This window comes from Notechis scutatus, chromosome 3 (genome assembly GCF_049901735.1).
Source record: "Notechis scutatus isolate UNSWTSFEM ecotype Mainland chromosome 3, rNotScu1.2, whole genome shotgun sequence".
NCBI lineage: Eukaryota > Metazoa > Chordata > Lepidosauria > Squamata > Elapidae > Notechis > Notechis scutatus.
The window spans coordinates 46,347,739-46,371,652 of record NC_142011.1 but is presented as its reverse complement, the minus strand read 5'-3'; the positions used below and the strand labels follow the sequence as shown (position 1 = coordinate 46,371,652).

At 36.4% G+C, this 23,914-nt stretch overlaps 1 protein-coding gene across 8 annotated transcripts; it reads right to left on the bottom strand.

The window, feature by feature from the left end:
• Positions 1 to 308: 308 nt before the first annotated feature.
• RBBP5 (RB binding protein 5, histone lysine methyltransferase complex subunit) lies at positions 309 to 22,721 on the bottom strand. Of its 8 annotated transcripts, none has more exons than XM_026676821.2 (15): positions 22,662 to 22,721; positions 20,874 to 20,899; positions 20,442 to 20,614; positions 19,735 to 19,875; positions 17,705 to 17,867; positions 15,548 to 15,657; positions 14,211 to 14,330; positions 12,670 to 12,823; positions 12,495 to 12,566; positions 11,139 to 11,256; positions 10,863 to 10,973; positions 9,135 to 9,204; positions 8,386 to 8,615; positions 6,605 to 6,799; positions 309 to 1,739 (listed from the first exon to the last, which is right to left on the bottom strand). In XM_026676821.2, the coding sequence occupies exons 1-15, from the start codon at positions 22,678 to 22,680 to the stop codon at positions 1,711 to 1,713; spliced, it is 1,731 nt and encodes a 576-aa protein (XP_026532606.1). In that variant the 5' UTR covers positions 22,681 to 22,721; the 3' UTR covers positions 309 to 1,710. The 8 variants fall into 8 exon arrangements, with proteins under 8 accessions (XP_026532606.1, XP_026532607.1, XP_026532609.1 ...); XM_026676822.2 differs by having other exon boundaries at positions 309 to 1,736; XM_026676824.2 differs by having other exon boundaries at positions 6,722 to 6,799.
• Positions 22,722 to 23,914: the final 1,193 nt, after the last annotated feature.

Below are 23,914 nucleotides of genomic sequence, written 5' to 3'. Positions count from 1 at the left end.
TATATTACATTCAATAGCCTTACATGATAAGCTTCTTATGATAATTCCTACTGTTTAGCTTGCAATATTTTTCATTTTCTCAGTTCTGAAGAGGACAGTTACAATCCATTGTTTTTTTTCAGAATAATGTTTGCACTTCAATTAAAATGACCAGAGTACATCACCAATTACCATAATAGCATGTGCTTGTTAGGAGCTGAACCTGACTTGATGGCACATAATCGATCGTTTTATCAATTAAGAGCTAGATTGAAGAAAATATTCTACAACTTGTTTGAACAAAGCTAGTACAAAAAAAGCAGATTACATTTAAGAAATAAAATGTACCTCTTTATTTACAATTAGAGACGCTAACATCACAACAGTACTTTACAGTAGCTAAAAAGCAATTATTTTTCAGGTTATGTACAAACTACAATAGTAACAAAAAATAATAATATAAAACTGAGAAATAACGCACATTAAACTGTAGAAAACAGATCTGATTTGAATTCACAATACCACATAAACGATACAACATTCATTATCCAACAGCTTTTCTATTATTCTTCATATGCCCTTGGAAAGCTCTGAAGGTAACCAGATAACATAAGGGAATATTGCATAAAATTCTAGAAATGAGGATGTCATAAATAATAATATACAAAATATGAGATTTCAACTCAGGATATATTTAGAAGAAACATACCACAGACATTATGCAGAAAACAAAACAAACTAAAAGGCATATTTAAAACACCTTCATCCATTCTATAGATAGATGTAAGTATGTAAGTCACCTGCATATCCTTTAGCTGTACTTTGAAGACATCACTGTCATCATTTAAATATCTCCTTGAATGAAAGGCCTGTTTTGTAAAATAGACCAAGGATCAACATTCATATCCTCAAATTGTTTTCAGAGCATATGAACAAAATGAATTCATTTAATATAAGTCCGTGTTTTCCATTTTTATACACTTCCTCTATGGAGTCTAGGGAAAGTTTGTTCTCCCTAGAACCCTGAAGGGTTTGGGAAACAAGCATCTCTGGACGTGGTTAAAACATGGTGAGAAGAAACAGGAGACTTTTTGCTCAGTCTACTTACTTTTTTATATGCTCCTTTTCTCCCTTGGAAAAATAGTTCTTGTTCTTATACATTAGAGACATCTGGATTTCAACAGCCCGTTTGAAAACTAGATCAATTTACAATATATCATAGCTGTAGGATAGTAAGCTAAGGACTAACTGCATTTACAATTCAATGCGATTGAGAAATAAACAACAACAAGGCTCATAGTAATTTGATTTAGCCGGTCATAAGGCAATAATAGCCTGTTGAAGGAATTCAATAAGATTTCAGCATTTCTCTTTCTCAAGAATTAAGCCATGTAACATAAGGTAACCCAGAACTCAATGACCATACTTCTTATCTTGTTCCATACTTTGTACTCTAGGGAACTCCAAGAAGATTATGGGCAAAAACCAGCTCTTTCCCATCAGATTTTATACAAATCTTTCCTTGTCCATTTTCTATTAGTAAAAAGAAATGTCTAGGGACAGAAATGTTCCTCTTCCATAATTTGCATAAATTGTTCCCTGGAGATGCAGGCAGTTCAGTCAGATATTTTTTCCCCACATGAAGGCAGTCCATTATCTGATTTAACATTAGTCCGTATTTTATGTAATGACGTCAAAGTAAGAAAAAAGACGGAATGAGGAGGGAAGCTTTCATAACAACTCCGAGATTCCACCACCTGCTAAAAATCAAAACCAAAAGAAAAGAAAAATCAAGTATTACTGATATTCCCAATAGAATTCAGATAGTTTGCAGAAAATATAAACACTACAAAAATCATCCACACCTGGTGTAGAAGTAAAGGGAGGTACTTCCTCAACATTTAATACTATACGCTTCCTGTTTTTAGCTTTTTTTTTTTTTCAAACTGTTGCAAAAGAAAATATATTTCAGAAAAACTCAGGACTTACTCTCACTACTACAATGTCAAGAGTGCTCTCTGTAGTAAGGAAATTGAGGAGCACAACCTCAAGTAACAAAGCCAGGAGCTATATGGCGACCTTATCTCAAGATCAGCTTGTTAATTAAACTCTACAAGGGCAGGCAGTTCTTGTTTGTCCGACAAAATATTCTTTCCCACGAGATTCAATTTGCCAGGATGTTTTCACAATTTCAAAAATAGTTCAGACAATTACGGCCTCATAAACTGATTTATAATAGTACAGAGCAGGCTTGTATAATATATGGCACGCAGACCACATGTGGCCCAACACAAAGTCTGTGTGGACCACTGGTATTTTTTAACGTTAATTTGCCAACCGCCAGGTACCACTGCCAGCTCTATTGCTGCTGCCACTCTGCCAACCACTAAACAGTTGAAAAGTACACCAGATATTCCTTTGCAATGATTTCATGTTCTAATGAATGTGGCTCTTTTTCCTCTACCTTTTATATGGGTCTAGCATACAGGGAGCCAACCCATTTCTACCATATTTTCCTAAAATCAAGTTCAGAGGTTGGAATGAACTATAGCTAGAATACCAAGAAGCCAGACAATAATTTAGCCTCCTAAACCTGAAATTAGTTAAGCCTCCCCAATCCGGTGTTATAAAATAGTAGATGTCCCATAACCCGCAGCCAATTTTGGCCAAGCTGATAGAAATAGTGGAAAGTACCAAGTTCAAGAAGGCTGGATGTCCTAGATAATGAAGCATGAATCCTATATGGAACCTGGAGGAACTGGCATATTACTAAGAGATGGCTGAGCAAGGGCAACGTTGTAGTATTTTTTGGAGATCTGCCCGGCCACTTATCAGCTGCTTAAATATCCTCAAGCTGGGAAACAGGATGACTTTGATAATGAGAAATACTTTACCTAAAACCAAGAAATGTACCCTGAAGACACTGGGCTAAGCATACCTACATGAGGTGAGGATCCTGCAGATTTATTGACTACCCTGGCACCCCGCAGGATCCTTCTCCAACCTTCTAGAGCTGATCTCTGGATTTGTTCCAATGAAACTCACGGATTAATAATCCCATAGACACCATCAGAAAGTTTAATGTCATTTAATTGCAGTTTTATTTCTGCCTAGGAATAGATTTTATACCCAAACTACCTTGTTGATGATCCAAACTCTGTCAAGGATCTTGGAGTACTCATCTCTAATGACCTAAGTGCTAGAGCCCACTGTAACTACATAGCCAAAAAGGCGTTAAGAGTTATTAACCTAATCTTACGTAGCTTTTTCTCTGGTAATATTATACTAATAACTAGAGCATAAAAAACATTTGCTAGACCACTCGAATACAGCTCATCAGTCTGGAACCCACATTACGTATCTGATATTAACACAGTTGAGAAAGTCCAGAAATATTTCACAAGAAGAGTTCTCCACTCCTCTACTTGTTGCAGAATACCTTATGCCACCAGACTCGAAATTCTAGACCTAGAAAACCTAGAATTATGCCACCTTCGGTCCGATCTAAGTATATAGTATATAAAATCATACATTGTAATGTCCTACCCTTCAATGAATATTTCAGCTTCAACCATAACAACACAAGAGCAAACAACAGATACAAACTCAAGGTTAACCGCACCAAACTTGATTGCAGGAAATACGACTTCAGCAACAGAGTGGTCAATGTCTGGAATACTCTACCTGACTCTGTGGTTTCTTCCCCAAACCCCAAAAACTTTAACCTTAGACTGTCTACTATTGACCTCACCCCTTTCCTAAGAGGTCTGTAGGGGGCGTGCATAAGCGTACCAACGTGCCTACTGTCCCTGTCCTATTGTTTCTTTTATTTTTTTTATTTTTCTTATATGTGTCTGTGTATTCATAACTATGTTTTTACTTATACCTATTATCTTGTAAGCAATTGACAAAAATAAATAAATAATATATACACACATGCATACATAAAAAGCTTCTGATTATTGCTAAAGAAATTTTGAACAGTTAAAAAATAAAATTAGCTCTTAGGAGGAAAGATATGGAAACAGGTTTATGACTTGGAAGGCTGCCAAGCTTCCTAATTCTCATTTGTAAGGGGATTCAGGGGATAACAATCATAAAAGCAACAAAACAGGAGCAGAGCAGGAAGGACAATGAACAAGCTGAGTAACAGTGGGCCAGCAATGAGGCAAATAAGGGTTCTGGAAATTATAAGATTCACAGCAGTAGTTACTGAGCTTCAAGGACATACAAAATATTTTAGGCTGAGTTACCTTTGAATATTTTCTTAACAGCTATTACAAAAAATATAAAAAATCACTTAATGTTTCACCTAGACCCATTTCTTTTATCATTGAGCCTCATCAACCAATTGAGCAGAAAATAGTCTTGTCATTTTTATACAGATGGGAAAGATGAAAAGGGTTTTTACTCAGTCTGAATGGCCAAGCCAGTGAGTACAGGTAGTCCTTGACTTACAGCAGTTCATTTAGTGACTATTCAAAGTTACAAAGGGGCTGGAAAAAAGTGCCTTGTGACCATTTTTCACACTTACAACATTGCAGCATCTCCATGCTCATGGGATCAAAATTCAGACGCTTTGGCAACTGTCTCATATTTATGATGGCTGTAGTGTCCTGGGAGGTCATGTAACCTTCTGACAAGCAAAGTCAATGGGGAAGCCAGATTCACTTAACAACCGTGTTACCAAGTGAACAACTGCAGTGATTCAGGGTGGCAAGAAAGGTTGCAAAATGGGGCAACAAATGTTTCACTTAGCAATAGAAATTTTGGGCTCAATTTTGGTTGTAGATCAAGGACTCCCTGTAGAGAATTCTTAAAAATTCAGTGTAGTGGAATCAAGTTGCAACCTTGCCCCTTGTCAATTAATATCACAGAACTTGATCAAAGCAAACATCTTAGCCCTGAGATTCTCTGCTAATAGCACAGTAGCCCAAATATGATTTCCTCCTTAAGAGTTTAGACTGGAAAAGCAAGGTTTTCCACATAGTTGGCTGCTCCTTGCACTTGCTCCAATATTTCTAGGAATATTTCGAATAATCCACAGCATTTCCTCCCTCTCAGTATTAACACTGAAAAACAACAGGACTGCCAAAACAATTCTAGGAGAAAAGATCAGAAAAAATTAAAAGTCCACTACAGAGCCATTATCTCATCGGGGAAGGGTGACTGCCCTCTAGCCATGAAAAAGGCAATTCCAACGCTCCAATTTTCAACACTGGAGAAGAGAATCTTGAAAACTGGGACATACAAAAATAATTGCTAAGAGGATGCTGTAAGAACTTCAGGAATTCCCTGAACAAAGGAAATAATAACAGAGTTGGAAGGGACCTTGGAGGTCCTCTAGCCTAACCTCCTGCTCAGCAGGAAACCCTATTCCATTTCAGACAAATGGTTGTTCAATCTCTTCTTAAAAACTTCCAATTTAGAGCATTCACAACTTCTAGAGGCATAATAAATGCCCATGCAGTAACTTTATACTGTATATAGGGAGTCATGGGAGGGGGGGAGCAAATTGGCTACATTTGTCACAAAAATGACTTAGGTATTTATTTCATTTTACTTTATTTTATTTAGAAAATTTATATTGCCGCCTACTTGCACATGGTGACTCAAGGCAGCTTACAAGGACTCTTAAAATATATAATAGAATAATAATAAATAATAATACCTCACCCTGGTGCCGCTAATAGCAATGATGGTTTGCTGCTTCAAGCAATGCCAGAGCAACAACAGTTCAACAGTGAGAAAGGACAGATAGAAGAAAAGTGTATCTGCATTATACTTGCTTATGCAACCATTTTTTTCTGGTTTGAACTGCTAAAACATCCTTGTTAAGATTAAATGGGGGATCCTGCATGTTTTGGCCCATAGAATAGCAGTATTTGATGGCATGCAGTTTATAATCAAACCTCTACTTCCATTGCTGGAGCTCACAGTTGGAAGCTGACAGCCAAAAATGTTAGAAAGATGCTTCAAAGTAGCTAATAAATAACGTTGAGCTGCCTGTAAATTCCACAGCTTAGAAGAAAGACAAGTTCTCAACAAAATTCTTAGCAACCTGCTGAAAATGGGAATTAGTAAATCGTGCCTAGTGGTGCAAAGGGAAGAGCAAACAGAATGCCTTCCTGAACTATAGGCAAAGTAGACACATAAAGAAAGGTATATTACCCTCTCAACCTTTTAAATACTCTCAATTTCTAGCATCTGCAAAGAGTATGACATTTTAAAAAATGATAGCAGTTGCATCCTGAAAAGAATTTTAGTTTTCATTATTTCTATCCCTTTATTTTCAGCTTCTGGGATTTTCTTTAACCGCTATTGTGAAATTATAATGGTATGAAGTAAAGAGCATCAACATCAACAGCTTGCTTCTCCGTGTCATAAAATTACATTCTTCTTTTAGGGTTTACATTCTTGAAGAATGCATGTTACAGAACTTACCAATATTTGTGATGAAGAATAAATGTTACGAGTCAAAAAGTACAATTCTGTCTATCCTTGAGAGCGCAGCAGCTAAACATTCAGCAAGCAGGTAGCGTTTGAGAAGTTCAAATGCTCAGATTAGGCCATTTCTGTACAAAGCAGGTCACCAAGCAAGCAGATGCTCATGGTGGGTCCTTACCTGGTAAAGGCTGTCCCAGCTCCGCCTGCACTTTACCCTTCGCTGCTCCTTCCAGAGGTAAAGAACCTCTGTCCCCTTTGTAGAGTTTCGGTTTAAATGGAGAATCTTTCTCTTTACCTTTTGATCCTTTAGGTCTCCCTGCTTGCTTCTTCTTGGATTTACCATCTCCTTTTACACCCAGCAGTGGATGGACTTCTGTAAAAGTTTAGAATAGAAAGTGTGTATTTTCTTTTTCTTTTTTTAAAGGAAACCAATAGATTCACTCTGTTGTTTATTTTCCAAATCTGTGCAAATCAAGGCACACAGTTGTATGTAAAAGTTTAGGCTTTTCTGGTTAAATTTCAATGAATTGGACTAAAGGAACAAAACCTGACACCATGGTACAAAGTCAAGCATATGTTTTTTGCAAACTTATATACGTGTAATTTATGTATGATTCTTTATAGTTTAAAAGTAAGTAAACAGTGAACGTGCCAGTGACAAAACTTTGGATAGCGTTTGTAACACTTTCATTGGCTGAATTGATCGCCTCCAAATGTTTTTTATAATCAGCTAAGAACTTTTTCTTTCTTTCTTTTCATTTTTTTCCTGTCAATTATCCTTGCAGGAACATTCACAAGTCTCCTTGTATGTACTGCATATTTAAATTCTCCTCATAGATCTGCAACAATATTCAGTCTGGGGGCTCTGAAGACCACGCCAAAGCCTTTAAATTTCTTTCCTGTAAGTACTTCTCAGGTGAATTAGAACTATATTTGATTTGAGATCACTGTCTTGCTGAAACAGCCACCTCTTTTCAGCTTCAATTTTTTACCTGATTGTGGGATATTACCTTTCAGGATATGATTTTAATTGAAGCCATTCTTCCTTTCACCTATACCTCATCTATCCCTGAAAAGAAATTGCGCATTTCAGCAACTTCAACACCACCTTAAGATGAGATGACCTGATTCTCTTCACTGAAGCGGAGAAACAATGCAATTTGCTTCAAAAAAAAAAAAAAAAAAAAAAGCTTTGTCCATCCCCTACAGTCACTTCAGCCATTTCTTTGGAATTTAGCAAGGGAATTCTGAATATGATTGTTTTCTGGCAAGGCTTACAGCATATCTTTGATGAATCATGCTACAGGCACTGTTCACTCCCCAAGGTTTTGGCAAATAATCCAGATGAATTAAATGGCATACCCTCCAAAGCACGATATTCTTGCAATGCATGGTCTTGCACCATGTGCTGAAAATTTCTCACAGATGTAGGGAGTGCTGTGGAAGATGAGCCATTTGCATCCTCTGAAGTACTCATGCAACCTTTTGGCAATCCAGAGGAGGCATTGTATGCCTATATTTAGGGAGATGAGTTCTTTCCAAAAGCTTTTGGTGAACCATCTGGAAAAGGCAAACAGAGTGCTCCCACAACACTTGCCAAAGGCTGTATAAAACAGAGTAAAGAGAAGTAACATATGAAATTTATGTAATGAGGTAAAGGGTGGGGAAGATGTTCAATTCAAAAGCATTCTTTTCCGGATGATGAGCTGGTCTCATAGAAAATAAGTAGAACTACCATATAACAAATGTCAGAATTCTGACATTCGATTTCCACTTGATTTCTTAAATGAATCACAATGTCAAGTAGTTCAGAAAAAAATGAGAGCATAGCTTTACATCCCCATTTATTCTGAAGACTACTGAAAATTAATCATATTGGCAGTATGAACTAAAGGACAGATCATGATTCTTTAGTAAGTCTACCTAACTGTACAGGAATGAAAAGGAATCCCTACACACCATCATTAGGTACTCCCTGCAGTTCTATGTTGGTGGTTTTAGGTTTCTTCTTTGGAGGCTGAGGTCCATCGGACAAAGATGGCCGCTTCTTCTCAGAGCCTATTCCATCATCCGGTAAAGCAGTCTGAACTGCATCTGGTGGAGGCCCATATGGATTTTCCTCTGGGTCTTCCACCTCAGGAGCAATAGGCAAGTAGAGTAAAGCTTTAGAGTCTTCCAGTTCTTCATCACTGTCAGAGAAATCATTTATTTTTTTCATTAGCAACACACAACTCATGAGGGAAGGAAGGAACGCTCCTTCATTTGATTTTGTATTATCATTTACCCCCTACATTAACCATTCAAGTGCATACTGTGAAGGCATCTCACATATGGAAAAAAAGAATACATTTCTTAACAACAGTCCTGGTTTCCTAATAAGTTTCACCACAAATTACATTAACCACACAACTTTTATACGAGAAAAACATTCTTCAAACATTTGGAAGAGGGACATTTAAATTTCTGAGTTTAAATTAAATGCCATTTATAACAGACTTTTGCACCAGGGTATTTTTGATCAGAACTAGCATCCGACTCATATCACAGATATTTAAAGCTTCAAGGTTAATCTGATTTAACAAACAGTAAACATTACTGAATGGGCAGGACTTGATTCTGAAATATGCACACACAAATAATTCATGCTCACAATTTTAGTCAACTAAAATTTATTTATGCCTTGTAATAGCTGGGCCATTACCAATTACCTGCTACAAAAAGCTGCAATAGGGTCTACACTAGTTACATCCACTTCCTCATCTTCTGCAGCATCAGCACCTGTCAAGTAACGAAAGTCAAAATAAAAAATTAGGAGACCATTAGCATTTACTTGATAAGTGCTGTTCTGCACTAGCAAATTAATGGAGATAAAAGGATAGTAAACCATAATATTAAGTACATACTATTTTTACTTCCAGTTAATAGAATGCCCTCCTAAGGGATGCACTATTAATTCAGATGCTATTCTGTTTCAAATATCATTAACACTGACGTTCATGTAAACATCTGCAAGGTAACAAGGAGTCCAGAATTAAATGTTATTTAATTGAACTCTTTTAAATTAGAGCATTCAAAATGTTTTACTGTTTTGTTTATGGAAATTTGTTACTGGATTTTTTTTAATCGAGTCTTTATTATTTTCCCCATATACTGCTTTGGGCTCTTTTGGGTGCAAAAGCATTTAAGAAAACTTAAAATAAAAATAGGCATTGGCAATGTTTGCTATCCTCTAGCAATCTTCTTGAGAGATTTATTAGACAATTTAAACAACAGCTATATTTTTAAGTAACACGTTCAACTTTATTGTACTTTTAATAGAAGTTTCATGTAATGTGGCTTGGTAATATCATTAACAGAATAATTCTGTATTTGTAAATGCATTGTTCTTTTTATGTGTCCAATAAAATAATAAACTTTTAAACATTAAACATTTCTAGAATATATTTTTTAAAAAATAAAATGAAATGAAACAATAAAATGCAATAAAACAATCCTAACAAAAGTTGTAACATCCATTATTCCAAAGTAAAGTAGGCACATAATTGTTTAGCTTAAAACAGTCCTGTAGGCTCAGAAATTATGGACAATAAAGGAAAAGCAAAGAAAGAAAAAGAAAGCCCTGGGATAAGGTATATATGTTTCAGTTAGAAGGATGAAGTCATGAGTATTATCAGAAATAAATCCCATCGATGTTTCTGTTCCCCAGAAAGGATTGTTACGGATAAACCATTCTAATATACAGTTTATAGGATGGTATTTAAATGTGTGTTCAAATATACCCAAGAATTTATTCTGCAGGGATTACAACAATTAATACTAAGATAGTTATCAGTAATTACAGAAGCATGATTATACATATTGTAATCAGCCGAGTAACAAGGGTGTACTCTATATTTCTGATTTGAATGGGGACATAAATAGTCAGAAAAAAATATTAAATGCATTAGCCAATTAAAGTTTTTAGTCTGGTGTTAGATCTATATTAGTAAACATATAAGGAAAGAAAACAAGAAACAATGCAGACACATAGATGCCATGCTTTATAGAGGGATTTTAAAAAAATCATCAATGCAAGCTCATAAAAATGCTATATTTGTATAACTTTACCACCTAAATTATATGTGTGTATAAATATAATTAATATAATTATAATATAATTATGATATAATTATAATATATAATCGGTATTTGCTATATCCTGTATAGGCAAAGATATGTTTTATTTTATAAAGCATAAATTCTTATAAAGCATTTTATAAAATATAAATTCTGACAATTGTAACATATTAACAAAAAGACATTAAACTGCACTACTTATAAATGTGAGATGATTCATACCTCACATTTTTTAAAACACAGCAGTGCAGAGCTTCAAAAGGATCTCTTTAATTTTACACTAACTTTACTATTTTAAATATTAAGGTTAGGTCACATACATTTACTTAGCATGGACCCCAGTTCTGAAGCTTCACATGGCTTTCTTATGGTAGCTGGCCTCCAGTCATACTGCTGGCAACTGGCTGTCAGCAGGTGAAGACAACCATCATCTGTTGGTTGGACGATTCAAAGAAAACAGTATATTTTCATCTCCCGCCACAAAGGTATCCAATTTGCCATGATAAGAAAAAAAGATATGCTGGATTCAAATGGGCATTGACATCTCCAGCAGGGTTGTTCTTGTTTTTAAAATAAATTTAAAATACATTCATTACCTGTCTGTTCTGGCTCACTTTTATCTTCATCTTCTATGTCAAATTCAGACTCCCGTTCTTCATACTCTACATTTTCATCCAGCTCTTTAAAATCAGGTGCAAAGGCACTCCAGTTTTCCTAAACCATAAATCCCCCCCACCCAAAAACATTTCAAACTTGTGATGCCATGTAGCACATAAGCACCATGTAAGCAATGACCATAGCTTTTTAATGACATTATGCTGTATATTGAGCAGCAAACTCACTCTATGGCCCTCCTTGCTCAATAAGGGTGTTTCTTGTATTGATTGCAACCTACTTCATAAAGGGGTTCTACTTAAAATCCAGTTTGGGGACAACCCTTCTATCCTGGTCTTCGCATCAAAAGCCTGGAATCTCCTGTTTCCTAAAACTGTTACTCTCCCATAACCTACCGTATTTTTTGCACTATAAGAAGCACCTGACCATAAGACGCACCTAGATTTAGAGGAGGAAACAACAACAACAAAAATATGGAGCATCGAATATGGAGCAGCAGTGTAGTGAGGGCAGGAGGTGGAGCCTGAGAAGACCACAGATAGGTGTCCTCTCATGTGCTAGCTCTGCCTATTGATTCCTGCACTGCGGAAAAGAGACAGAAGAAGTGGGCAATGACAAAGACAGAAGAGGCATGGTTCAGCACTGTAAAAGGATCCCGCTGCCGTGGCCTGGCTGCTATTCACCAAAGGACCGACAACGGTCCACCTTTGGGGACCCCTGAGGTAATAACACCTCACAGTCTGTAATGCAATATTCACTCCATAAGACACACAGGCATTTCCAACCACTTTTGCGAAGGGGAAAGTGTGTCTTATGGAGTGAAAAACATGGTAATAATGTTTTCACCTGCCGCTTTGGACTCTTGTAATTTGAACTTGTCTGATTAAACTTGTGTATGCTTGCACAAAAACCCTACAAGTTGAATGTTTGTTTTTGCATAAATAAAAAATGACAGTCTAGCACCTCAACTTCTCTGAATGATCTAGAACAGGAGAGGTCATCTAAGTTATCATAGTCAAGTTCCCCTTCAGGGGAAAAATCAAAATTAAAGCAACAAGACAAACAGCTCTCAAGCTTTCACCTAAGCACATCCAGTGAAGGGGAATCTACCACCTCTGTGTGTAATTGGTTCTACTGTCACATTGCTTCCCCTATTAGGATTTTATTTAGATGGTTTTTGCATTCTTTTTATATTATTCTACATTCTGCATTTACTTGGAATACAACCCCAGTGAAGTTTATGCAAGTACTTAAAATATTCAAAATAGATGAAAACAGAGCCTCCACTTAAAATCAAAATGTAGAAGGCTAATAAAATGCAGCAGAATTCTACCTACCACTTGATTCTGTGCCCATATAGATACCACTCCACTGGAAATAGAAGCAATGATTGGTCGGACAGGATGCCACTAGAATTGCAGCAGGAAGAGGGAGAAAAGTAGCAGGTATATTAAAATAAATCAGGCCCATTGTTTTGACAACATAGAATGGAGAGAAAGATGCAGCACTTACTGCCACATCCAGCAATAGTTCTCCTCTAGTGCCATGGAGGATTTTCACAAGGTTGCCAATACTTTTCTCCCATATGTACAGAGCATGCTGACGAGCTGACCCTGCAACAATATACTCCCCGTCACCAGAGAAACAGCATTTCTTCCAAGGTGTCCTATAAGAAAGGTATTAGCGGAAAAAGTTAAGCGGTTTTTTTCAAGGGCAGGAAAAATAAAAAGATTATTTTAATAAACACCAAACCCTTAAAAATATTTTATTTGGAGAGAATGACATATTATTCCAAAAACGCAAATTGCAAATTCTGCTATATAAATGTAAGTATTCAAATCAAACTATATCTCCCAAATTGGTTAACTGGACTATCAATCCTTGGGTGATTATTTAGAATAGCTATTGCAAAATGTAAAATGTAATTAGAAAATAGAAAACATAAAGTGCAGCGTAACACTAGTCTTTCAACTCTCCTTTTCCAGACTCGTAAAATTCTTGGATCTTGGCTCACACAAGCATAACAGAAGGAAGATTCTATTTCTACAGAGGGATGCCTTTAAAAATATATGAATGAAAATGGACAGGAAAGCGAACAACTCTGCAAATCTGGCTAAAATCATTTGTTGGCTCATCTTATCCCATAATTGTCTGCATCAATAATTTATCTACATTAAATAGACAGGTGCAGCTAGAAAACTCTCTCCTCAACCAAGATGGGCCCATCTGTCCCCTAGCTTTGTTCCTTATAGAATGGTCTTGTATAGGTGCCTGGTATATCATTTTCCATTTATTGTACTCTTCTTCAGTTTTTATACCAATTTATGATCCTACTTTAAAGACTCTGATAGGAAGGTAATAGATATATATGAAAATGGACCACAAACGAATACATAATCTGGCCAGTGTAATAGCAGTACTTTTCAAATTCACTTTAAATGACAGGATACTATATTAGGGAATATACTGTACACAATTATCCAAGAGCTTTTTTTGATGGAGAGCTGCCCAGAGTTTGTTGCAAGATGAGCACTATATAAATGTTTCAAATTCACGTAGTTAGGACTAGGATGGGAGACCAGCAGCAAATTCTAGGGCTATACAACCAAACCAGGAGGTTGAAAAAAAGACAAAACCATTTCAATTTATTGTTAAGAAAACAACATGGATACATCCATTTAATTACTAGGACTGAGCCTGACTTAAAGGGAACCTACATTTGTACATTTACAACTTGATCCTATGAAGATTACTCAAAACTAAGTTTCAATTTTTAAAAGAGTGTTACTACCAGATAATTATACAATTTTAGCCATTTAGATAGAGGTCTTCTTTTGGTAAGTGGGGGATCTGTGGTAAGGGATCAATAATCAGGGAATTCTGTCATATAAGACAAGTTGAATGTTTGAATGAATAGTTATTGTTTTGAAAGGTTACAAAGAAAACAGCCATGTAAGAGGATTAACTATTATTAACTATTTGATTAACTATTGAATATTACAAAGAAAACATATTCTGATGCCTTACAATACTTAATTACTTTACATATTTACCTGTTCACCAAATCCTGTAGTTTTTGCATAGGTTCTGGTTCCCCATCTCTACCGCAGGTTAAGATTTCCCGGCCATCGTAAACTCTGATTATGCGATCAGCAGTATTTATGAGAAAGCAACTGGAAGATGGAAATATATTAACATGCTACAATGATACTAGCTTTCTGAAATGCATTGCTGATCCTTTTTACAATACAGTGACCATTCAGAATTATGACAGCACTGAATGAATAAGACTTAAAACAGGCCTATGAAGTTCTGGCCATTTGCAAAATATCAAGAGCCATATGATCACAATTATTTTCAACCTCCAATGCTGGCTTCCCACATGCAAAGTGAATGGGAAGCCAGCAGGAAGCTGCAATTCCATCATACTTAATGACCATGTGCAGTTTGCTTAATGATAGCAAACAGTGAGGGGTGGTATATAAATTTACTAAAAGCGACTAATGTTGTAAATTGACTTATGTGATTTTCTGCTTTACGTCTGTGCCATTTAGAACAGAATTGCAGATCCCAATTACCTGCAATTAAGCCATAATATGAAAGTCAGAAAGACTTCCTTTAGATGCACCTAAAGATTCAAGTACAGCAGAATATATTTTGTTTTTGAAGGCTGCTTTTTATGTCAGAGTGTAACCTGCTTTTTCAAAACTTCTTCAATTTCAAAAACAAATTACAAATTTGGCTGAAGATCATACAATCTAATGCAAACTCAACAATTCCAAAATTGCCCTTATCTAAAAGCACATTTCAAAACCTTTCCAAAGGTAAAAGAAAGTCATTCTGAAAATAAGCCCAAGTATTAATCCATTGATTAAAAATGGGCATTTGGCAACTCTAATGAATTTAAATAGTGCCCTTTCGCTGCATGTGGTACCAAATCAGGACATCTGGGAACAAATGTCATTAATTTGTGAAGAAGCATAGCTCTGTTGTACAATACATGTTTTGTGTAAAGAAACCTTCAAAAGTCAAGTCCTTGTTAAAGGATAAGGAACTAAGTGATAGGAAAGACAACTGCATGAGTTTGACCAGAACGAACAATACTAGCCTAGAAAAATGAGATCTGGCATGTCGGGAAATTTCCTATGCTTGTCTGATAAACCCAGATACATTCATCATTTACCCTCATTTTGAAATGAATAATTGTCATCGTTTAACACTCACAGAATGTGTGTTGAGAGGAACAGGATTATATTCAGTAACTCCACTTCAAATCACAAGTGGGAAGAATTTAAAATTGTCTACATAAATAGTACTTGTGGGGAAAAAACCTTTTCACCATTATGCTTTCAGTGAATAAATTCTAAAGCTCTCACTGATTTCAACTCACCTTCCTTTTCGAGCAAATTCTATAGATTTAATAGCAGTAGTGTTGCTGGTTCCTGTTGTCACTCTGAAGGAAGCCACAAGATCCTGAGTGTCTGTCTTTAACACCAAGATCTAAAACAGTAAGAAGATATGTCTTTCTGGGTACGATCTTTCTACCTAAAACTTGTAAGAAATATCCAATGAATTCTAAGGGTATATACAGTTCACTCAATTATATTTTATTCTATAACTTATGAAACTGTAAGCAAGGGTCTTATAACATGTATGTTATCATTTAAAAATGAGACAAAGCTTTACATTTAACATTGCAATATTACAGTAGGTATTAAAACCCAACGTATGCTGCCAACAGTATAGATTTCATTTTGTATATTAATATCTTTCCAAATGAGAACAGCCTCATTCAGAAACATTTTACAACTACTATACGAAATTTCAATTGAATATTGATCGTAACATTCTTTATATCATTGTATGTATTTGAACCCAAAACTTTCTGGCTTTGATATTGAGAAATGAAAATGACCTTGTGTTGTTGTTTATTTACCGTCCATGAATAAGCTATATTTTTTCTGCATTATATATTATATTTTATATAATAAAACTCAATTGTTAAAAGCTTCAAGCATCAGCAGATTGAAATAAATGTTGCTTAGAAGCATGGCATTTAATACGTCTTAAATCTATAGGAGGTGGGGTGATACCAAAATAACAATAAAACATTTTCTGAGACACTTATTTTTACACACATATGTATTTCTATACACTCTTTTATCACCCACAGGATGTTATACAATATTAACAGCACACCTGAAAAAGCTAAATATGAATAGATTATGAAATCTACTTTCAAATCTGCTTATTTTATACCAGTTTAATATTTCCTGTTCTTCTGATAAGGGAAAATGATAATAGGTGGGAGGAACCCCATCATTAGATAATCAGTATTTTGTATCAAAGCCAGTAAATAACACCATTTGCTAGTTTGGCAACAACTCTCAACTGGAGTAACATTTCATATATATTTGATCCTCAAATCAGTTTAAGAATTCTGGTCAGTATCTAGTTCAAAAGTGCAAGATATCTTGATCTAATATATTACCAAGTGAAGATGAATCTTGCTTGGAACTGATACTTCTACTTTATCACAATGTGACACTGTATCTTTTCTCAATATCAAAAAGCAAATTGGGTGTAATGATCAATTTTGGGATTAGGCTATTGTGCCTGATTAAAGTAGTTCCCACTATCAACTTTAAGTATAGTAGTCTCTATGTAAAGTGCTAAAAATACTTCAATTAATAGCCTGCCCTCATATCTTCTGTGTTCTGACTAAGCCATCCCTGACTTTCTGCAAAGCTTGACTGTTATCCTACGTCACCATACTTACTATCCATTAAACTTGTCAATTGCTGATATACATATCTGTTACGGACCAGATTGTGATTGTACCTTCATCTAATAATTCTACTATAGAGGCCTCAAGTGACAGACTGATTAACTGTTTTGTGAATTCTCTGGAACAAGACATAGCCCAACCTAAACATTTGAGACAGTAGTCATGCAGAATCCTTGATCAACGTAGTATGGTAGTATATATTTTCTGCATGTGGTCTATTGTTCATGAATGTGTGATATGTCTTTGAGCAATGGAATATTCATTGCGTGACATCTAGTGGACATATTGCAAATGCAACAAATCTTCAAACAAACTAGTGAACAGTGTGACTAAAGACATGGAATGATTATGGGTCATCAACTCAACGCTGACTTTTATTGACAGATAGATCTGTCCCCAACTTTTCCAATGGTTTAATCACTGCTATAAAAGTCCAACCACCTTATTGCTTGTGATCCCTTTCTTCTCTCTCCTTCCATCTTTCCCAGCATTATAGACTTCTCCAGAGGATTAAGTCTACGCATAATGTGTCCAAAGAATGATCATTGAGCCTCACCCTTGAAGCAGAATCCTCTGTGATTATTGAAAAGCTCCACTGAATTCAATGGGATTTAATACGAGATAAGTGAGCAAGGACTACATCCCTGCTGCAGAACTGTTTTTTACTTATCAGATAAAAATCTCATTTACTTACATGGGGTTTACTTTTGAGACAGGTTTGGGTTACAGAACAAACAATACAATATAATTATTTCTCACCTTTCCTTTAGCATTTCCTGTGTAGATATATTCCCCTCGTCGATCAAAAGAAGCTACCACATTGAGATCAGAATCATCATCTACTGGTAGGACAACATGCTTCGAATCAGACAATGTTAGCATTACTGGGGCAGATTTCATCGGACATACTAACACCTTGTTTCTAAAGAAATAGAAAAACAAGAAACAACTACATTCTCAAACATCAAGCAATGCATCATCAAGAACATGAAAAACACAACAAGGGAAGTATGTTTTTTCCCTTGAAAAAAAGTGAATCGTATTTTGTACTCATAAACAAGTGTAAGCAGGATTAATAAATTGATTCAGTATCATTCATATGCTAAACAGTTGATACAATTCTTATAATTGGTAAATAAGTTTTCGCTTCCCCATATAGTTATTCATTCATTTCACTTTTATTTCATCTGTCCCCCAAGAAACTAATAAAACAAAAAGACAAAGATTACATTCTCTAATGAGGAAAGTTTCTGAATAATCTTTCAGGTCAGATCCCCATGAAATGTAACAGTGATGCAGTAAAGGTATTTGATATGATCTGGCTAGGGGATGAGAAGAATGAGGAGAAATGGAGCAAGAAACAATTAAGTGGCAGTATTCCTGTCACTCATGATTCTAACAATATTGGAACTAGTGATCCTGTTCTTAGAGAAAACCAGTAAATTCACAGAATCCCTTGCCTGTATCTGTTGACAATAACTCAAAATCAGAGAGTTAGCCATTTAATCGTAGGAACAGCTGCTTAATGAAAATCCAGGACTAGGGATTGAGCTTCACAGATGTGAGAGATTAGTCAAAAGGCATTTAAGTGCCAACAGGAGAGCAAACTCAGCAGCGACTCTTTAATGAGTCTCCACTGTTTACTGAATATTCAGCAAAGTTTATTTAATATGCTCACTCCCTTTGATCAATGTTAAGAACAATTTATCAATCTCTCTTATGAATATCCAGCATCTTGGATTTCTCTAATCTTGTTTTTTGCATCTTCTGTGGATTTACTGCCTACCAGTTTCAAACTCTGCTTTCCTGTTTGATCATGAGTCTGACCTCAAAGATCCTGCAAAAGGATTTTTTTCAAAAGCTGTATTGTTAGAGTTTGCTGTTATAGAGTCTGAGCCTATTTATCTCAGGCCTAAGGCAGATTCTATGCCTGCTAATTTGCCTCCTGACAGCTTAGCATGCCAGCATTGGGAATAATTATTATAATTAATAATTTTTGTATTGAATATAATAAACAGGTGGACAGATGTTTACTATATTTAATAATTTTTTAGTGTATGCTGCCTGAGTCTCAGCTCTAGATGGCTCACTACAATCAAAGAAATTACAGAACATTTAATGAGTTATAGAGATAAAAGATGACAAACAAACAAACCAACTGGAATGAAACAGTGGGTCTCATTTTCTCTCATTAAAGGCCTAGAACCTAGATGAAGACCCAGGCTTTCATAGCTATTCTAAACAACAGCAAAATGGGGGCTACATGAATCTTGCAGGGAATCTCATATCTCCTCAAACTGCCAGATTCAGAGACTTCATATTTTGTATATTTGTATTTCCACATGTATTTAGGAAAATGCATATGGAAGAAAAATTCCTAGGAAAATTCCGCACAAAGTTTAGAACAATATCTAGACTCATAACAAAGAGAAACATAGATATTGATAATGGGAATGAAAAGCAAGATCTTTCTCTATCATGTATTCTACATGTGCTTGAAAACAATACTGAATTCTAAGAACCTTAGATCTCAATTCTATCAACCTGTTGACGCACTGACCCACAGTATTTCAGATAAACGTTCTTATTTCTGGAGCCAATACCTCTACAGTAGTGATAACACTGTATGCCCAATCTAGCCAATTTTTGTTTTTGTCCAGCTAAGCCGCATAATAATAATAAAAAAAAAACAGACTATACCAACCCATGAAAAGTATTATAATTTGCATATACTTCAAAGAAATTACCTAGATTACTACTATTTTAAAAAAGGTGTTAATATTACTTACTGATCACGGGGATGATACTGGACTTTCAGAATAGGAGAAGGAAAACGAAACCTCTGATCACAATCACCAGTCAAAACATCCCATTGAGACACCATATTATCAGTTGATGCGCTCACTAATTTGTGACCATCTCGACTCCAACTGAAAGAGAAAGATCTAAATAGCCTCTCAGTACAACCCTCACTGTCCCCATCAAATATCATGTTGACAAGCTTTCTACAGCACTGCAACCTTAAATTTGATTTCCAAAAAACCTTTAAAGAACTAAATGCCTTGTAAGTTCAATGGAAAAATCACACACTACAGCCTTAACACATCTTTATGTATCACCTATTAGTTGGTATCAGAACAAACTGACTGCATATGTTTTTCAGAATCAAATTGCACCTGAAGTTATCACTGAAATGTTTATTGGAACAACTTTCATTACAACTTTCAAAATATTGGACACTTCATCCCGATTCATTTTTCTGGTACAGCTGGTTTAAGCTTCACACAAAGTTTTGAGTTGCCTAGCTGTCAACTATGCATATCCCTGAACAGTAGCTTCCAGTAATAAAAACTAGTAAACATATTCTAATAAAATGTTCAAAGTTTAAATGCACGAACGTTGTACAATAAATGCATGCAGAATTCTTTCTTCTGAGTTCAACTGCAGGCATATCATCCACAAAGCAAATTAAATTTGTATTAGGATAATTCCTTACCATAATGAACAAACTGGGTGAATATGGGCACTTATTATTTTTGCAATGCCCCTTGTCAAGAAATCCCAAATGACAATTCGGCCATCATTACAACCCACTGCTAGAAGAGTGCCCCATCTGTTAAAAGTACACGTAAGAGCCATACTAATACAGTCCAATGTGCCATCAGCTTCCTGAAAACAAAAACGGGATAAAAAAAATGGAGAGGTTTCATGTGTAGGTTATGTAACCATGTTAGTTCACTCCATGAAATGTCTCATGCAAATAAATAACTTGTCACAAGTTCATGTTATGTTGAAGATTTAAGACACACAGTCGATTTCATGTGTATGAACATATACCAAAAATTCTCCTTTCTAGCCCAGTAAAATAGTCACAAACAAACAATAGAACAAAATATTTATACAAGGGTAAATACATATACATATATACCTCTGGATAGTTCTGCCCAAAGGATTCTGAAAAAGAAAAAGAAAATATGAAGGAAATTTAAAAATGCCACAATTCTTTTTGTTGCATGCTGCATTACTGAAGATCTAACAATAGGGGCATATACTGAAACAATAAATCTGACCTATAAATTAGTAGCATGCCTTACAATATTATATCTGCTATCCAGAAATGGAACAAAGTTTTAGCAATGAGGTTCAAGTAACTTAATACATTTCTAATTGAAAATATTAGTAAACTTAAACAATATTTATTGTTTTTGGAAGAGCAAAATATAAATTCCTTGCTGCAGGAATTTTAAAACTGTATTCAAAATTACTCTTTGGATTCCAACAACCATATAATCATCAAAATTAAAGTACTTCTTAAAGTTAGAAATCTTCAAAAATGAGATGTTGCTATGCCTTAAGGGGAAGCAATAATATAAAATTAAAAAAAAATATCTAGAAACCTGTTTTCTTTTTGACAGGCCATTTTGGAAATAGTTATCGGGTGAAGTTCATTAATTCTCATGTATCCTCCAAATCCTTTAACTGTAATTCCATCCCAAGTAAAACAGGCATGTTCAGTAAGACTGCCTTAACAAGTCTAGAAAAAGATGTACTGTCTGTTTCAAAATGTTAGGAAGCTGAGGCTTTTACCGTATGAACGGAATAGGTATGGGTATGGTATGGAATGGAATAGAATAGAATTATAGAGTTGGAAGGACCTTGGGGATCTTCAAGTCCAACCCCTCGCTTAGGCAGGAAATCCTATACCATTTCAGACAAATCAGCCCAATCTCTTCTTAAAAACTGCCAGTGTTGGAGAATTCACAACTTCTGGCAGGCAAGTTGTTCCACTGATTAATTGTTCTTAACTGTCAGGAAATTTCTCTTTAGTTCTAAGTTGCTTCTCCTTGATTAGTTTCCACCTATTGCTTCTTCTCCAGCCTTCAGAGGTGCTTTGGAGAATAGCTTGACTCCCTCTTCTTGGTGGCAGCCCCTGAGATATTGGAACACTGCTGTCCTATCACCCCCTTGGTCGTACTCAATCCCAGCAGCCGATCTTTATATGGTCTAGCCTCTTAAATCATCTTTGTTGCTCTTCTCCGCACACTTTTTCTAGCCTCAACATCTTTTTTTACATCGTGGCGAGCAAAATTTATACTATTCAAATCATTCCTAACTCACGTACACAATACTTGGAAAGTGAAAACATAGTTACGAAATCATCTGACCTCAACATTACATTAAGGGTGGGCGTCCTCCCTACCCATAATGGGGGTGGGGGGGAACCAGCAAAAGAGAAAAGATGAAAGCGCCCGGCTTTCATCCACCACAATCCCCAAAATTCACAACCAATGAAAATCGGGTCCGTTGGGGTCCGATGGAGGCGCCCACGGCATACATCTGCCTGGACTCTTTTGCATTTCAGTCAAAACAAATGTTTTGGGTTTGGGTTTTTTTGTTTTTTTTTTAAAGCGACGGAGAGGCAGCCTCCCGCCGTTTTCGCATCGCTGGACAGCTGTGCCCCCTTTTGCAAACGGGACGAGAGAAAATGCGCGCCCCCCCAAACCCCGAAGCTTCCCGCGTTCCAGTCCAAGCAGCAACCCAGCGGCCCTTCCTCCCCACTTCCAACACCGCCTTGCTTGATCGCCCACAAACGCGCCTTCCCGGGTCCATCCCACGGACCCGTCTACCCATCGCCCCCCGCCTGCCCCGTCCGCGCACCCCCAGCACCAAGAAAGAGCAACGATCGAAGCGCCTCCCCCCACACACACACACGCACCGAGCAGCTCCAGGTTCATCTTGCTCACACTCTTCTTCCGTCCGATCCCGCTTCGGACGCAAAGACCCAAAGGCCCCCACCCGAAGGGGTGGCCGCCGTAACTCTGCCTGATGGAAACGTTTTCTATTTCCTGGCGGCTTCGATCCCTCGCTGCGTCACACAAAATAATTGGTCGCCGTTTTCATATCCAGAATTTCCTAAAAACGGAGAGCAACGTGGCGAGAAACCATTTGGGATGTACGGAGAAAACAGGCAGCGCCGTGGACAGACCGGCGTCCACAAAATCCAATAATATAAACCGGGCTGAAACAAAGTGAGGAGAGAGGAGTTCCGATTATACAGATTCGCAGGAGGCGGAGGGAATGTCAGTTTGCAAGTAAATCTCTGTACACTATTAGAAATCTTAGTTTGTGCAGAATAGTGTTGAGTATGCTTTGGTTAAACGTGGGGGTTGTGCCACTTTTGTGGTTTACTGCCCAAACGGGCCAAAAATGTAGATTTAGCAGGGAATGCTACATATGACACTGCTACAGACAATGCTGAAAACCTAGTCTATTGTTTAATATTTTAATTAATGAAAAGAGCTATAAGGAAGCTTCACTGAACAAGGTCTTAATGAGCAGCGGCAGCCAGTATTTATGGACCTACTTTTCTTAAAATATTAGAAGCATAAGTAACACATGGATAATAAATTAAATCATAGCTACTACCTACCATAGGTACCTAAAACTTAAAAAAAGGGAAGGAGTACAACAGATCTAAATGACAGTTGCCCGATTTTGTAGAATGAAGTTAAATATATGCAGGGAAAGAAGATGTAGGTTTTAATTCTGTAAGATGGAGCAGTGTATAAATTTGATAAATACAAATAAATAATTGTGAAAGAACAACACTGAATAGGTGTTGTTATGGAAGCTTATGATTGCTGATAATTGTGTATAATGCTGTTGTAAAAGTAAGTCGAATTTGTTGTGAATGGGATATATAAGTTGTGTGGTAGACCAGGGTGATATTGGCTCAAGAATGAATGTGTGGGGAATAAAAATGCAGTAGTCTGAGTTGGGACAAGATATGAGTAGTTGTAGCCATGTCCTCTTAGCTAGATCTAGGTAATGCCATAATTGTGAATCAGTGGTGGGATTCAATTTTTTTTACTATCGATTCTGTGGGCGTGGCTTGGTGGGCGGGGTGTGGCTTGGTGGGCGTGGCTTAGCGGGCGTGGCAGGGCAAGGATAAAGTAAAAATCTCCATTC

Coding starts and splice junctions, on each gene's coding strand:
- RBBP5 (XM_026676821.2), bottom strand. Junction 12,824..14,210: donor CTACAGGATTTGGTGAACAG/GTAAATATGTAA, acceptor CCTTTCTTATAG/GACACCTTGGAAGAAATGCT. Junction 9,205..10,862: donor GGGGTCCATGCTAAGTAAAT/GTATGTGACCTA, acceptor GTTACTTGACAG/GTGCTGATGCTGCAGAAGAT.